Genomic DNA, 15,694 nt, shown 5'->3' with positions numbered 1-15,694 from the left:
ATATAGCTGAAACTAAAGCAAAACTGAGTGTGTCTTTTACACACTAAATATTTTAAAGACTAGCACACAAATGTGCACTATTTTATTTAATTTCTTTTTTAAAAACATATACCTCCTGAATGTACTGGTGGTTGTACATGCAAATAAGGGTACACCAGTGAAGTGCTGAATTTGTGGTATTGGTCTTGGAAAACAGCCCAGGATAATGCTAGTGAATTGATGTTACTCTGCTAGCAAATGTTCCCACATACAACATTGTGATGGAGTGCAAAGCCCTTCCAAACTATAAAAAAAAAGTTAGTGGAGAGAATACAGAGCAGAAATGATATGGCTATACAAGAACTATGACTACATATGCATATCCCTGTGTCCCTCGGCCTTTTGGTTACCACTGAGCCAGATACATTGGTATAATACCCTATGAACACATAAAACTTTTATTGAGTCAGGCTATTGGTCTACCCAGTTCAGTACTGTCTATTCTGAATGACAGAAATGACCAGGGCTTCTGGTAGGTATTTCATATTCCCTACTACTTGATCCTTGTAAATGGAGATACCAGGGACTGGACCTTCTGCATGCAATACAAATTTTCTACAACTGAGCCTACCCCATTCATATTGTACCTTACTGTACTCCTTATATATAGTAGCTAGCCTGATTGTATTTGAATTACAATCTCCAATCAGGATGATAAGAGAGGTCTGAGTGATTAGGGATTTTCAAAAAATAGTTTAATGATACTTTGAAGAATATGTATTTTAAGATGCTTTGAGCTAATGTAGGGAAAGCATGTTTAAAATAAGCAATAAAAATTATGAGATTATTTCCATAATCTTCGTCCAGAATATTTCACTCATTTCAGAGGGTTTGTTCCAGAGAAAGCAACAAAACACATATCCAACTTTTCACCTACTTTAGAGAGAATAAACAAAAAAGAACTGGCTACTATGGGCTTGTTTATGCATATACAAATGTTGGACTGGTAGTTTTATGCTGGGGACTGATTCTTACAGAATTGGGTGAGGCTTCCAATTTTTGGTAAAAGTGAGATACTTACCTTGTGCCTCACAAAGGTAGATATTGATGAGCAGGTTGCTGCTCTACAGATTTCTTCTATTGTCATGTGGTGATCAAAAGCCACAGTGGTGGCTGCACTGCAGACCGAATGAGCCATGACACCACCAGGAACAGGTAACTCGCTGTGAATGTAGGCTAGACGAATGCACTACTTGATGGTTTGACTTACAGCCATTCTGGACATACTCTTACCCTTGTTAGGGGCCGAAATAGAAATAAACAAAGAGTCTGCCTTTCTAATATCCCTGGTATGCTTAATATAAACCCACAGCGCCCTGTGTAGGTTGAGGGTGTGCCATTCTTTCCCCCTGCCATGAGAAGGCAAAGGGCAGAAAGAAGGTAAATAAATTTCCTGTTGTCAGTGGAACTTTGAATTTACCTTTGGCACAAAGGTGGAGTTAGGTCTCAGCACCACTTTGTCCTTATGGAACTCACATAAGCCTTTCCAAATGAACAATGACCCCAGCTCTGATACACGATGTGCTGATGTGACTGCCGTAAGGAAAAGAGTCTTCATCCTTCATGAGGATGGCCACCTCTTCCACCCCAGCTGATGGAATCTTCAAAAGAATCTTAGGATAAGATGGTTCGTTGCTGAGTCAAACTGATCCACTGACTGGGTACTGAATCTTGTGGTTATCAGTTGGAAGGTCTTTTGATTTAAAGACCACTCCCTCTTGTCGATGGTCTGTCAGCTCAGCCAGTCTGCCTGTACAGACAGAAGACCTCGGATGTGCTCCACTCAGATGGACAAAATATGTCTTTTGGCCCACAGGAGGATTCCGATGGCTTCCCTGTGTAACCGGGATGACCTGGACCCATGCTGCTTGTTGATGTGGGCCTTGGCAGAGATACTGTCCATTTTAATCAGGACATGATGGTTAATTACTACTGAGTCAAAATGCAACAAGGCATTCTTTATGGCCCTTAATGCGAGGATGTTAATGCTCAGGACATCTCAAATTTGGTCCATGCACCCTGCGTAGGGACATCGTTCAGTGTTGCGCCCAGCCCTTTAGGCTTACACCTGTAAACATCTGAAGAAGTTCCTCCTGGATGTAGGGCTGACCTTTGGAGAAATTGGATGGCTTTAACCATTATCTTAGGCTGTGTCTTGTTCTTAATCTGAGTACAATGTTGACTTCTGTAAAATGTCCTGTTGGTAAGGTCTCAGATCCCACTGGAGAGGGCAAGCATGAAGCCGAGCCCAAGGGACCATCCTGAGACATGAGATCATCAGACTCTGGAGATGAGTGAGCATTGTGAGGGATGTTGACCTGCCCTTGATAACTTGCCTTTTTAGGGTAGAAATTCTTTGAATCTTGCCCTTGGGAAGAAAGACCATGTTCTTTCTGGAGTCCATAATTATGCCCAAGTGTTGAAACCTCTGAACGGAGAAGAGGTTACTCTTCTCCTTGTTTATCAGGTAGCCATGTGACTGTAGAATCTGGATGACCTCCAAAGTGTGGGCTATGGTCTTTTCCCTCAATGGGGCACAGATGAAGATGTTGTTGACACATGGAAACATTTGGATGCCTCTCCTCTAGGCCAGGGCCACCAGTGTGGCAAGCACTTTTGTGAAGACCCTGGGGGCTGATGCCAGGCCAAATGGAAGGGCCCTTAATTGGTAGTGGTGATGATGGTAGGCGAAGTGCGGGAACCTGCGATGGTCACTGAAGATGGGAAAGTATGCCTCCATGAGGTCCAATGGGAATGTATGCCTCCATGAGGTCCAATGATGTCATAAAGGTGTTAGGACATAGTGCCTCGAGAATGGAGTGTAGGGTCTCCATCCAAAAATATTTTTGCCTGTTAACAAACTTCAAATCCTGTATGGCTCGCCAATATCCATTTCTTTTGGGCACCGTGAAGAACATGGAGTAGACCCCAGAGTACTGTTCTTCTGGTGGCACTGGTTCTATGGCTGGGATTTGAAGAAGATGAATTGCTGACAGGGTCTGGCATGCTTCTCTACCCTGCAAGGTCTGGGGGCAGACCCTGATAGTATAATTTCTTGAACCCGCAAGTCTGGTTGAGACTGCAGCCACTGATGTTGAAACTGCTGAAGTCTGCCCCCACCGGTGACATGTTGTCACTGCTTAGACTGTTCATTGGATCTTTCAGATTTGAAGGACTTGGCCTGCCAGGTCTAAAACTACCTCTCCCTTGCAAACATGAGCCTCTATGCTGGTCTTGTCTGGATCTGGGGAGCATATGAAATGAACAAAAGGAAGGATAAGAGGATGAACCCCTGGAATCCCTTTTAACATGTTTGGGCATAGCCTTTTTCTTTTCTTTAGTTTCCACCAAGATTCTTTCAAGTTTGTCCCCAATCTACCACCCTGAAAGGATTATGCCATTAGAATCGATTTTGAGTGGTAATCTGCCTGCCATGCCCTTAGCCAAAGGGCCCTTCTAGTGATGTCATAGAGTCCACCGTGGCATCAGCTAAGGTTATTGCCTTAAGCACACAATTTGCTTCCTCCATGGCTCTTTTGTTCTCTTTGGGAATGAGCTGGATTCATTTTCTCACCCATACTGTGGAAGCCCTAGATATAAGGGCTGCTGTGGCAGAGGCTTGAATGTTTAAGGCAGATACTTCGTGCACCTTCTTTAGTAGAAATTCCACTCTTCTATCTAATGAAGCCCATGCCATCTTCAGACATGAGGTCTGAAAACTGTAGAGCAGCAATTGGAGCATCCACTAATTGTAGTTGTAGGATGTCCATGGTGTTGGGTGCCAGGGTACATAGTGTCTTTGTGGTAACAGGGAATCGCCAGTTTGCTAATGGCTTCTCTCATTCTGCTTTTATCAGGCTCTCAAAATATTCAGAGAAAGGAACAGTTTTAATGGATGAGTGAATCCTAGGGGGAAATTCCTTTGTGCACTTAGGTCTACATTTGGCTTTAGATTCCTCCCCCTGATCAGCATTTTTTGCACCTTTTTCACTGAGGGAGAGGTTTTCTTCCTCTTGCTGCAACCTGCTCCCCTTTGCTTGCCTTCTCTGTGTGTTCACATCTGCGGCCACCAGAAGGCTCTTAAGGCTGTCCTTGCTTGCCAACAAGGAGTCCTGAAACATGATCTTCAGCTGAGCTAAAGCCGTCTGCTTCAGCTCCTTCCTGAGCTGCCATTTTATTTCCCTCCAAGGATTGATAGGAATAGAGATAAAGAAGGGAGGGGGTACAGCAAGGCAAATATGAAGGAAGGAGTGAAAAATTAGATGAGATAAGGATAAGGTACAGAAAGTAGTTCAAGCAGAGGTGCAAAGCAGTTCAGGTGATAAAGAAGCTTAACATAGAATGAGTATGGCTAAACCTATGTCAATATGGACCCTAGTCAGATGACCCATGACTTCCAATCAGGGATGGTGCTACAGAGAAGTTTCTAGATGGTTCAGGCCGGACCAGGTCCCTAGGAGTGAAGAGTGAGATCATTCTCCCCTCCCAACTTCCCACAGATGAAACGAGCTCCCAGTTAGGCTGGTATGTTGGCTCGTCCTTGAACGGGTCTTATCTGCCTGGTAACAGGCTGCAGGTGCATCTTGTTATCCATGGACTCTTTTAGCCCTCCACAACTCTTTTCTAGAATGTTGGCAACCCTAAGAATAAGTGATGCTAAGCTAAAGCTAACACAAAATGGCTTTTCTGTCTTCACCGGTGCTAAGGTCTGGAAAGGTTACAGGAGAGGTTACAAATCTAAACAGAGTCATGTCTAGCATGGTCTTAGATGTCAATCAGGAATAACAGTTGTTTTCTCAGGGTAAAAACTAGATATACATCTCACACAGCCCAATTCTATGACTGTTTACTTAGAAGTAAGTCCCAGGAAATGCAATAAGACTTAATTCCACACTAAAGTGCATAGAGGCATGAATCTTGATTCTGTAAACAAGTCTGTGTTTGCAACACTAAAAATTTTTAATCTGGAAATAAGAAACACAAGGACAAGGAGTTGCTACAGCCATTTGCACTTTGTAAATAAGAATATTATTATAGTTATGCTAAATATCTATTCCTCCCATAGCAGTAAAAGAAGGATTATTAGAATAACCTTTTATTTCTTTCCTGTGTATTGTTGGAATTTAACTGTGTACTGAACTGTGTTAGGTTTTTTTGTTTCATATTTTTGCCTCCATTAAAAAAAAGATTGCTTTATGCATAATACTTAATCATCAAGAATTAGTGCATTAATAACTTTTTGGTTTAAAAGTATATCCATCATTTTAGTAAATCACATCATTTCCTTACTAAAAATAAGATTGCTATGTTATTAAATTCATACCACAATCAACGAACACTGACTTCATTACATTATTCAATTAATGGTTGAATTCTTCCATTCTGCAAAGTAAACAATACTCGAAAGAAAATTCAGTAAACAAACATTTTTAATGAAATCACATGTGTACATTTTCTTCCTTTGCTGCTCTCGGAAAATAGCAGGGTGAATGGTTTGTTGAAAACATTGCATTAGCTGCATCAGAAACAAATCAGACTGCCTCCACAGAATGCTTTTGCTAAAGAACTTTTTTTTTCTGATCCTGCGGCTCACAGAGAAACACTTCTGTGTTATTATTGGCAGAATACTTTGGTAGTGGGAGAATTCAACCATCAAATATAATGTGATGGCTCCAATGCTTTGTGGCAAAGTCTGGATGGCGAATGAAAATTCACAGTCTGCAGAAACCATCTATATACTATGCTTCTGTCTCTTAAAATGGCCTGGAACAAAAAGACCTGCATCCATACCTAACCACTTTTGGGCATTTACTGGAACTTCCCTGAGTTCCTGCATTGTATCAGAAGCAACTCTCTGAAGCCCCCAGTTTCCACAAGCCTTTTATACTGCACCACAGGAGACTGCTGTTTGGAGGGAAATGTCTCTGAAACCCCTCTGCCTATGCAGAAGCTTCCTCTCTGGTACTTTAAACTCTGTATAATTTTTCATTTTATTTATTTATACTGAAAGTTATATAGCACAATGCTGACTCAGAAAGGACTGCAGTCACTCCAACTTGGCTTTTTGATGAGAACATAAGAACGTAAGAAAAGCCCTGCTGGATCAGACCAAGGCCCATCAAGTCCAGCAGTCTGTTCACACAGTGGCCAACCAGGTGCCTCTAGGAAGCCCCCAAACAAGAAGACTGCAGCAGCATTGTCCTGCCTGCGTTCCACAGCACCTAAGATAATAGACATGCTCCTCTTTTCCTGGAGAGAACAGGTATGCATCATGACTTGTATCCATTTTAACTAGTAGCCATGAATACTCCTTTCGTCCATGAACATGTCCACTCCCCTCTTAAAGCCTTCCAAGTTGGCAGCCATCACCACATTTTGGGGCAGGGAGTTCCACAATTTAACTATGTGCTGTGTGAAAAAATACTTCCTTTTATCTGTTTTGAATCTCTCACCCTCCAGCTTCAGCAGATGACCCTGCGTTCTAGTATTATGGGAGAAAAGTGTCTCCCTGTCCACTCTCTCCAAACCATGGGATATAGGACAGAGCCAAATAGGATATAGCCAAATATTACTATACCATGAGTCCTCAACTTTTTTGAGCCTGCAGGCAACTTTGAAATTCTGACACAGGGTGGTGGATGCAACCTCAAAATGGCTGCCTCAGGAGGCGGAGCCAACTACAAAATGGCTGCTTTGGGAAGCAGCGCCAACCACAAGATGTCAGGAAGTGAGGTCATGCATAACTCTGAGAGTGACGCTTCAACATTTCAGGCAAAAGCTCTGTTTAACAGGACACCTTTTCAAATGAACATATTGTCTTAAATTGTCTTAACTATACCTAGCTTACTTTCAGTCAGGCAGTGAAGATCCTTGCATTGTGGTGAGACCTCCTACCAAAGCAACTTTTTAAAAAATCTGCACAACCAATCAGATCATCAACGGCCAATGAGAAGCCCTGCCCACTTTCTAAAAACACTTGGTAGGCACCAGAAAATGTGTCAGCAGGCACCATGCTGCCCATAGGCAGCACACTGAGAATCCCTGAACTGTACAGTGTTGGGATGTCATTATACTCAACACATAAGTCCCAACGGCTGACATCACTCTTCCCTAAAAGATGACCCAGTGTGTGTATGGGGGGGGGATGGGGAATGGCACCAAAGTAGCTATTGACTAAGGAACAAGTAGGTAGCAACAGGGAGTAAATAAGGAAAAGAAAGTTTTGGGAACACTGTGGTCCCTTTAAAAAACCACATTTGCAGACAAAATTGGAACAGAAGAGTTGCCAATGCAACTCAGACTTTTGCTGCAAAAACAGGATGTCAAGACAGTAAAAACCACACTATCAGGTAGGCAGTGTTCATTGTTGTGGTCACAAGCTGTGTAGGCCTGCTGCACAAGCAAAAGAGTCTAGAAATCTTGGAGACCAAGATTGGCAATCAGGAATCATGAACATTTTGAAATAGAAGAAGAACAGTTGGTTTTTATACCCAGCTTTTCTCTACCGAAAAGAGTCTCAAAGTGGCTTACAATTAGGGCTGCTGAAATTTTTTTTTGTTTTAATTCGGATTCGGGGTTAAATGGCCTTTTTTTGTTTTCTGGGAAACCCCGAATTCTAAATTCCCCTATATTGGTATAGGTAGGAATTCGGGTTTAAATTCAGGATTCCTGAAAAATTCAGCCATTTAAAGCCATTTAAACACATTCGTGGCTTTCCGCGGCTCGGGGGGGGGGAATCTTTTGAGCTGGAGGTCCCAAATTTTCAGGGTAGCTTGGAGGGACCCTCCTTGCAAGAACCCCCAAGTTTGTAAGTCACCTTCCTTTCCCCTCCCCACAGGGGAGGCTGAGAGAGTTCTGAAAGAACTGTGACTGACCCAAGGTCACCCAGCAGGCTTCATGTAGAGGGGGGAATCAAACCCAGTTCTCCAGATTAGAGTCCACCGCTCTTAACACACCACACTGGCTTGCATTGATTTATTTATTTAGGAAAAATATTTGCCTTCTCTCCAGGGATATGCTCAAAGTGGCACACAGCTAAAGAAAACAGTAAAACGTTAAAGAATAAAATTGCATAGCCTTTGAAAACACGCCAGAGCATAAGCACAAGCCATTAAACAAAAAAAGACCGTTCTTAGGTTAGAGCAGACCATACAAGCAATTTGAAAAGATCAACCTCAAAAGATCAATACCTGGGCAGAAAGTAATGTTTTGGCCTGGCACCTAAAAGAAAGCAGAATAGGTACCAGGTGAGCCTCGAGGGGGAGGGGGTATCCCGCAGGCCAGGTGCCACCAATGAAAAGCCCTGTCTCTGGGTCACCTCACCATATCTCACCACTGCAAATAGGAGCACAGGGAGAAGAGGTTGGAAGGAGGATCTTTACTGGAGGGATGAACAGTATCGGAAGAGGTGGTACATCATGATCAGTGGCAATTTTCAATGAGGAATATACTATGGATCTCACATAGGGTTTGAGCTAAGGAGATGGTACTGCAACAGGTTCCACACCATTTCTAATAAATACATATTTGTAATGGTTTCCTTTTTGAAAATTCAAACAATGCTCCATTTCACTATTGCAGCACCTAACCTGATTCATATAATCAGCAAAAGATGTGTCTTGTGGTTTCCTTTTTCTTTTATTTTTTTCATCCAACATACCATTAAAGGAAAAAAGGCAAAGTGCCCTCTGGCTCACGATACCAATGGTACAAATGCCGGTAACAGAACAAAATGAAAAGGATGCTCATCACCTGACATCTCTGAATGTATTTATTGTTTGTGACTCCTGTCAAACAGAGCACCTTTTTGGTCCCCCATCAAACCGATAAGGTATGGCAGGTTTGATCAAGCCTTGGGAAGCCATCACAATAGGGCTCTGTCAAACCTGTCCCTGTTCAGCCCACAGTGTCATAATTTTATGGATTTCTCTAGGGTTTTTTGGAGTCCAGAGAAGAGGCTCAAACTCTGTCGCAGCTAGCACTGACGGGAAACATGCCACGGTGACTTGTGCAACGTAACTGTCACATCTCTGAAGACCACAATCAATGATCTCTCCTTGGGGCACATTTTTTTGTTTTTGAAAAAGGTACGGTGAATTCGGCTTTGAAATACAGAAACGGCATTAACCACATTAGAGCGAGTCATCAGGAACATTCAGGAACATTATAGAAAGTGTCACATTTAGACAGAGATAAAAATCACTTTGCTAACTTCCAGTGTTTTGCTCTTTGGCAACACCCTATATTAAGGTGCCATTTATAACTACTTTATTATTATTTATGATATGCAAGCCACTTTATAGCAAACGGGATGGCAACTTAAATTCATGTATTAAAGATGCAACCACAGGGTTTAATACAATTTACGTCTTATAATATCCTTTGTAACAGATTCTCATCGCATCATCCGTTAAGCATTTATTACTAATGCATTTTATAACATACTTTTTAATACATTATTTGAGGAAGTAGTTGCATTTAGAGATCATTTCATAAATAAGAATCAAGCATTTATAGCTGGCCCCTTAATTTAAAGTGTTACCTCCACATTATGGGAGAGCCACTCACCATCCGTCTCACTTTGTAATTATTCTCAAAAAGCACCTCTTAATAAAAGATATGCTGAGTTCTATTTTCCCTCCTCTCTCATCTGATTAAAAGTTTATTGAGTCATTTTCTTACATCTGCTCTCAGATGTCTCAAGCTTAGCAGCTCTGTGATTTTTTTTTTGATGATGCCAAACTTTTTATTCAATAATGTTTCTAAAAAGATGAGACGTAAGAAAGATAACTGCTTACCAGATTGGCCACAGCTGGCTGTTTGGAATCTTTGTAAAATTCTATCTTTCGACCAGTGAGAACAATCCAAGAAACTGTCCAGTTTTTCCTTTGAAGAAAGAACAACATAAAAATGAATTGATCAATTAAACAAACACTCTTTTTTTTCCCTTTTGTGAAAGATTTTGTGGTAGGCCATGGTTCTAAATTATTTACAATTTGTACAAGTACACGTGCATGAGCCAGCGTGGTGCAGTGGTTAAGAGTGGTGGATTCTAATCTCCGATTCCCCACTCCTCCACATGAAGCCTGCTGGGTGACCTTGGGCCAGTCACAGTTCTCTCAGAACTCTCTCAGCTGTTGAGGAGGCAGGCCATGGAAAACCACCTCTGAACATCTCTTGCCTTGAAAACCCTACAGGGTCACCATAAATCAGCTTTGACTTGACTGCATGCATGCACACCTCCACATGCACATATTTCTCCAACATTCTAGAAAAGATGTACATAAACATGAGTAGTAGAAGGAGGAGAAGCCAGTAAGAACATGGACTTCTAAACAAAGGAGAATGGTGGAAATCCAAGCTGGTGAATGAGATACTATCATGATCTACAGACCACTGATTTTTTCAAAGGAGGATAAGTGACTTTCAAAACCGGAAGTGTTAGAAATTCAGGTAACAAAATTATCCACATTCAGAACAACTTTAAGTTCATCTCAGCTAATGGTAATACAAGAGAAACTGCATGTTTTAGTCTAACTGATTTGATTTATTAGTTTTATTATTTACACATTTATATCCCCATTTTTCCATCATAAGGGGCCCAAAGTGCGTCAGCTTGTTGAAGCAAGGAAATGTAGGTTTCTGCAACTCTGTTCCTAGGAAATGTCTATAATCTGATCACAATGACTAGATTTCCCAGGAATCATCGCAGATTGAGATGTAGAAGAATGAAAAGGAAGGAAGAAATAGAAACATTTTATATCTACTTAAAATAAAGAAAAGAAGAGGGAGAATAGCTATCAGAACTGCAGAAGCTAAAACACATTAGACTACATTTTTATAGAGATAGGTATAAGATGTTTTAAATGTACACCCAAATACATGTGAACATGGCAAATCTATGTACCAGAGCTGTACAGCAGAAAAGGAAGCCTTGACTAGCTGCATCTCCGTCTTAAGACTTCACTCAATAGCAAACTAAAATTCACCTCTGCATAATGCATGAAGTAACCCTGAGTTTCATTTTATTCCTAAACCCTTTTTTCTGAAGGTATGGTCTGATTCAAATATTCAGTAACTTATGTGGAACAATACTCTTGTCTCTGGTCGTTTTATGCATGGGAGCTTTTCCTGGGGCTCAAGGGCCGCTCAACCCATACTTTTCTGTTGTGAATCTATGCACCAGCAGTCACCAAGCTCAAATCAGGAAGCATTTGAGTCCCCACCCCTTGAAACTCTGCTTTGTAATTGACTGTAGTGCTTTCTGTGAGAGAAACGTCCTTTTTCCGGCTTCCCCCAGTGGAATCCCAAGTGCTGGTTTACAAACCTTTTCAAAAAAAAAAAAAAATGGAGCTCTCTAAAAGGAACAGGGGTGGGGGAAAAACCTAAGCGCCTTTTTAAAATCCTTTCTTGGATGAGTCTGCTCAGAAAGAACAAGAAATCAGGAAGCATTTGAGTCCCCGCCCCTTGAAACGCTGCTTTGTAATTGGCTGTAGTGCTTTCTGTGACAGAAATTTCACCCCCAACTCCCCTGTCGTGCGCTTTAGCTTATGCATGGAGATTTCACCAGGGCTGATCTCAGGAGAGATCAAAGAATTGGGTTATTACAGGAACAGGAAGACCTGGGATTTGCCAGGGCTGGGCACAAGGTCATCTCTAATGGATGGAAAACTCATGCATAACTCCCAGGAACAACCGAGTCAGACCAGGGGAGAATGTGAGTGAAAGTACCCATGCATAAATGACCAATGTCAAATCAAATTTACTTAATACAGTCCAAGACCAATAAAAAACAGAATCAATACATAATTCACACTTCCAGAATATCAATTAACTCATGGGAAAAAACATTTAAAATGGTAGAATCACATAATTATACAATATCTTATAAAATTTATAGCTAAAAAGGCTATATATGGCATACCCACGTTTTCTAATCTTGTAGGTTAAAAGTTATTGCTAAAAAACCTATATATGGCTTACCCAAGTTTTCCTAATCTTATAGGCTATCCATCCAAATTTGGTGACCTTAAAAGTGATCTCTTGATTCTTATCTGCTAGCATTAGTGAGAGGAAAGTCTATTTTTACTGGGATGGTGGGAAATTATGGGGGTAATCAAAGTTCCCCTAATATGACTATAGATCTTACAATAAAAAAAGATACACTCTAGGGTCTTTATTCAGGTTTAACAGCCCATAAGCCATACACATCAAGGCTATTCTTGTGCAGCCCCATTGCTTCATGTTTAAATGGTGGGTGGGCTGTTTGTATAACACTGTCTCCCCAAACAAATCCATGCAACATGTGACAAAACTTGCATAGACCTTTATCCATCAAATTACAAATACGTGGAATTCAGATTGGATGCTTTATTGGTTGGCTTTCTGTTCTCAAATAGTACTACTTTATCTAATAATAAACTGGATGGCTCATGTGTGGTAGGCCAGACTACACACAGATAAGTCCCAAAAGGGGGACTGCATTTTGGGGAACATCTGAGGCTGCACTGGGAAGGGGGAGGCAAGAAAGTCCTGCTCTGTGGGCCAAAATCCTTCTGCCCATGGAAGTGTACACCTGGATCCATGCCAAAGAAAACAAATTTAAAAATAGATTAACCAGAATTAAGAACGAACTAAAAAAAAAAAAAAATACGGATGATGAGACCAAACTAATTGACACAATTATATTTTAAAGCCCTTTTAAATAATTCAGCCTGGCAGTAGCATCAGAAAGCCATCAAAGGAAGGGCTTGTCACCGGAAGGCCATTCCACTATACTGGCATTATCACAGAAAAAGCCCTAGGCCAAACCGCTGTAGTTCAAACTTGCCTGCGGATCAAAACCAATAGTAGGCCTTCCTTAGCTTGATTATAACAGCACTACTTTTCGTGCTCGTCGTGTCTGTTCATCCCAGTTCTTCGGAATACCCCCTCGTGGTCTGCCTGCCTATACATATTATCTAACAACTCCTCGTCTCTGTAGAGCTTTTTGCTTGGCTAGATTGAATGCTAACCCTTCTATGGTAATGCAGGGCAGAATTCTGAATATACCATACTCAGACAGGATCTGCCCTTGCTCTTCTGGCTCTATTGACACATTAGCCCATGCCCTTTTGGAATGCCGCTTTTACGAGGAACTTCGATCGCACTATATTTCCCCCCTTTTAATATACAAATCCAATGCCTCTGTGACTGACATAATGCCTTTTTTACTAAGTGATAGGGACCCCAAGGCTACATTCTCAGTGGCAAGATTTGTTTCAGTCCTTATATCCCTCCAACATTAGATATATGCTGCTCAAGATCAATTGATCAAGGAGCTTCTAAGGGATAAAAGGAAAAAAGTAGGCCTTCCTTGGCAGAGAACAACCATCACTGGGGAATATAAAGGTAATCTTGCAAATATTAATGTAAGAACATTAGAAGAACCATACTGGATCAGACCAAAGGCCCATCTAGTCCAGCATTCTGTTCACACACACTGGCCTACGCGTTTTAACGTATCCTCACAGTGCAGCTGCTCTAGCCCCCGATCATTTTGATTGTTCTTTTAGGCACCATTTCAAGCTCTACCATATCCTTTTTCAGATGCAGTGACCAGAACTGTACACAATATTCCAAGTTTGGTCACACCATAGATTTGGGCAGTGTGATAGCAGTATGGGCATAAGGGCAGTATAAGTGCAGCATGATAGCAGCAAGTTTATTCTCTCTTGCTGTTCTAATTATGGCCAGAATAGAATTTGTTTTTTTCACAGTAGCTCCACACTGGGTCAACCATCCAATATCACCCCAAAGTCCCTCTTCTTGGTCTGATGCTGCCAGCTCAGATCCCATCAGTGTATATGTGAAGGTGGGATTATTTGCCCGAATATGTATCACTTTACACTTGTTCCTATTGAATCTCATTTGCCATTCTAATGCCCACTCTCCCAATTTAAAGAGATCCTTTTGGAACTCTAAGCTATTCATTTTTGTCTCAACCACCCTAAATAAATTGGTGTCATCTGCAAACCTGGCCACTCCACTACTCACCCCTAAATACAATCATTTATGCACAAGTTGAAAAGCACTGGTCCCATAGGATAATCAGAAATACAAAACTATTATATAATAACGTTGGGAGTAAAAGACACATACTATAAATCCAGACATTTTATTTCCTATCCACCATTTAAGCCAATTATATCAGAAGACAGAAATAAAATCCAGGGGAAAAAGTTAGGCACGCATAAGGCCCGATTTATTACTACTGTAGAATCACAGCCCTTGATAATACGATCTCCTGTGCTCCAATTTAGAAACTTATGAAAGCTCAGACCACCCTGTGATCTAGCCACTGAACCCAGGATGGGTAGCAAAATCAAGGTACCACAAGCAAGCTCTATTTTAATATGCTACCACCTGAGGCAATGCAGAGCAGGATCATAGGTACAAAAAATAAATAGGGGGAGAACTGAATCAACCTCAAAGGCTCAAGGGCGGGCTGTGGCTCAGTGATAGAGCCTCTGCTTTGCATGCAGCTTCAATCCATTGCATCCCCAGTTAAAAGGAACTGGCAGTAGGTGTTGTGAAAGACCTCTACCTGAGATCCTGGAAACCCACTGCAAGACAGAGAAGACAATTCTGACGTTGATGGGTAGGGTTGCCAGGTCCCTATTTGCCACCGACAGGAGGTTTTGGGGGCAGAGCCTGAAGAGGGCGGAGTTTGGAGAGGGGATGGACTTCAATGCCATAGAGTCCAATTGCCAAAGTGGCCATTTTCTCCAGGCGACCTGATCTTTATCAGCTGGAGATCAGCGGTAATAGCAGGAGATCTCCTGATACCACCTGGAGGTTGGCAACCTATTGATGGGCCAATGGTCTGAATCAGTATAAGGCTGCTTCATATGTGTGTTCCTAAGTGTGAAGGGAAAAATGAGCAGATGCCAAGAGGAAGACTAAATGTTACTAGAGGTGACAGAGCAATATTGAATGATGCGATTTTGCCTTCACTTATGAACAGTCTTCTAAAAATGCCCCAAAGTAGACAGGATTATGCAAGCTACCTTCAAATGTTCAGATTTCGAAGTCAACCACTGGCCAGATTTCCAAAAGTGCCAGCATCCTGCCTGTTTCCCTAAATGATGTAATGTGATCTTCCAAAAGAACCAAGGAAGAGCACCCTTATTTTATTTTACCCTTGGCTGCTACAGCAAAGGGTAACTGAAGCATTTACTAGTCGATACTGGCAAAAGTGCTTCTGAGCTTACTGACTAACCAAACAAAACGCCTGACATTTAATGATTTGATATAGTTACGTAAACCACACAGCTTTCAGTGACTGCCAAATGGATGCATTCCGTCCCCTACATTCACATTTCAATCTGTATACAAGATTTTAACAGCAGACTATCTTTATTTCTTCTGGTTGTCTGAAAAAGCAGATGTGCAGTCTTTTGGGGTTTTTTTTTTTTGTGTGTGTTTATAAATGTTTGAAGAAAACATTAATTGCAAGAAGGAAAGTTTTCAATATATTATTCCATGCAGAAGGTCATAGAGTATTTTAAAATATAAATACAAGCCTATTTTAAAATACTAATACTATCAGGATTTCTGTACCTTGAGGATAAATCAGTTCAGTAACAGATAATTCTTCACTGGCCACATGGGCTAA

General features: G+C 41.4%; 1 protein-coding gene across 1 annotated transcript in view; it reads right to left on the bottom strand.

The window, feature by feature from the left end:
- Nucleotides 1-15,694, bottom strand: part of ARHGAP15 (Rho GTPase activating protein 15) — a 509,635-nt gene that overhangs the window by 441,543 nt on the left and 52,398 nt on the right. Inside the window, exon 4 of the mRNA XM_056861406.1 lies at nucleotides 9,837-9,924. Within this exon, the coding sequence (XP_056717384.1) occupies nucleotides 9,837-9,924 (88 nt within the window). The remainder of the gene's footprint in view (nucleotides 1-9,836; nucleotides 9,925-15,694) is intronic.

This window comes from Euleptes europaea, chromosome 15 (assembly GCF_029931775.1).
Source record: "Euleptes europaea isolate rEulEur1 chromosome 15, rEulEur1.hap1, whole genome shotgun sequence".
Classification (NCBI taxonomy): Eukaryota; Metazoa; Chordata; class Lepidosauria; order Squamata; family Sphaerodactylidae; genus Euleptes; species Euleptes europaea.
The sequence above is the reverse complement of the archived record's forward strand: the minus strand, read 5'-3'. Positions and strand labels throughout refer to the sequence as shown.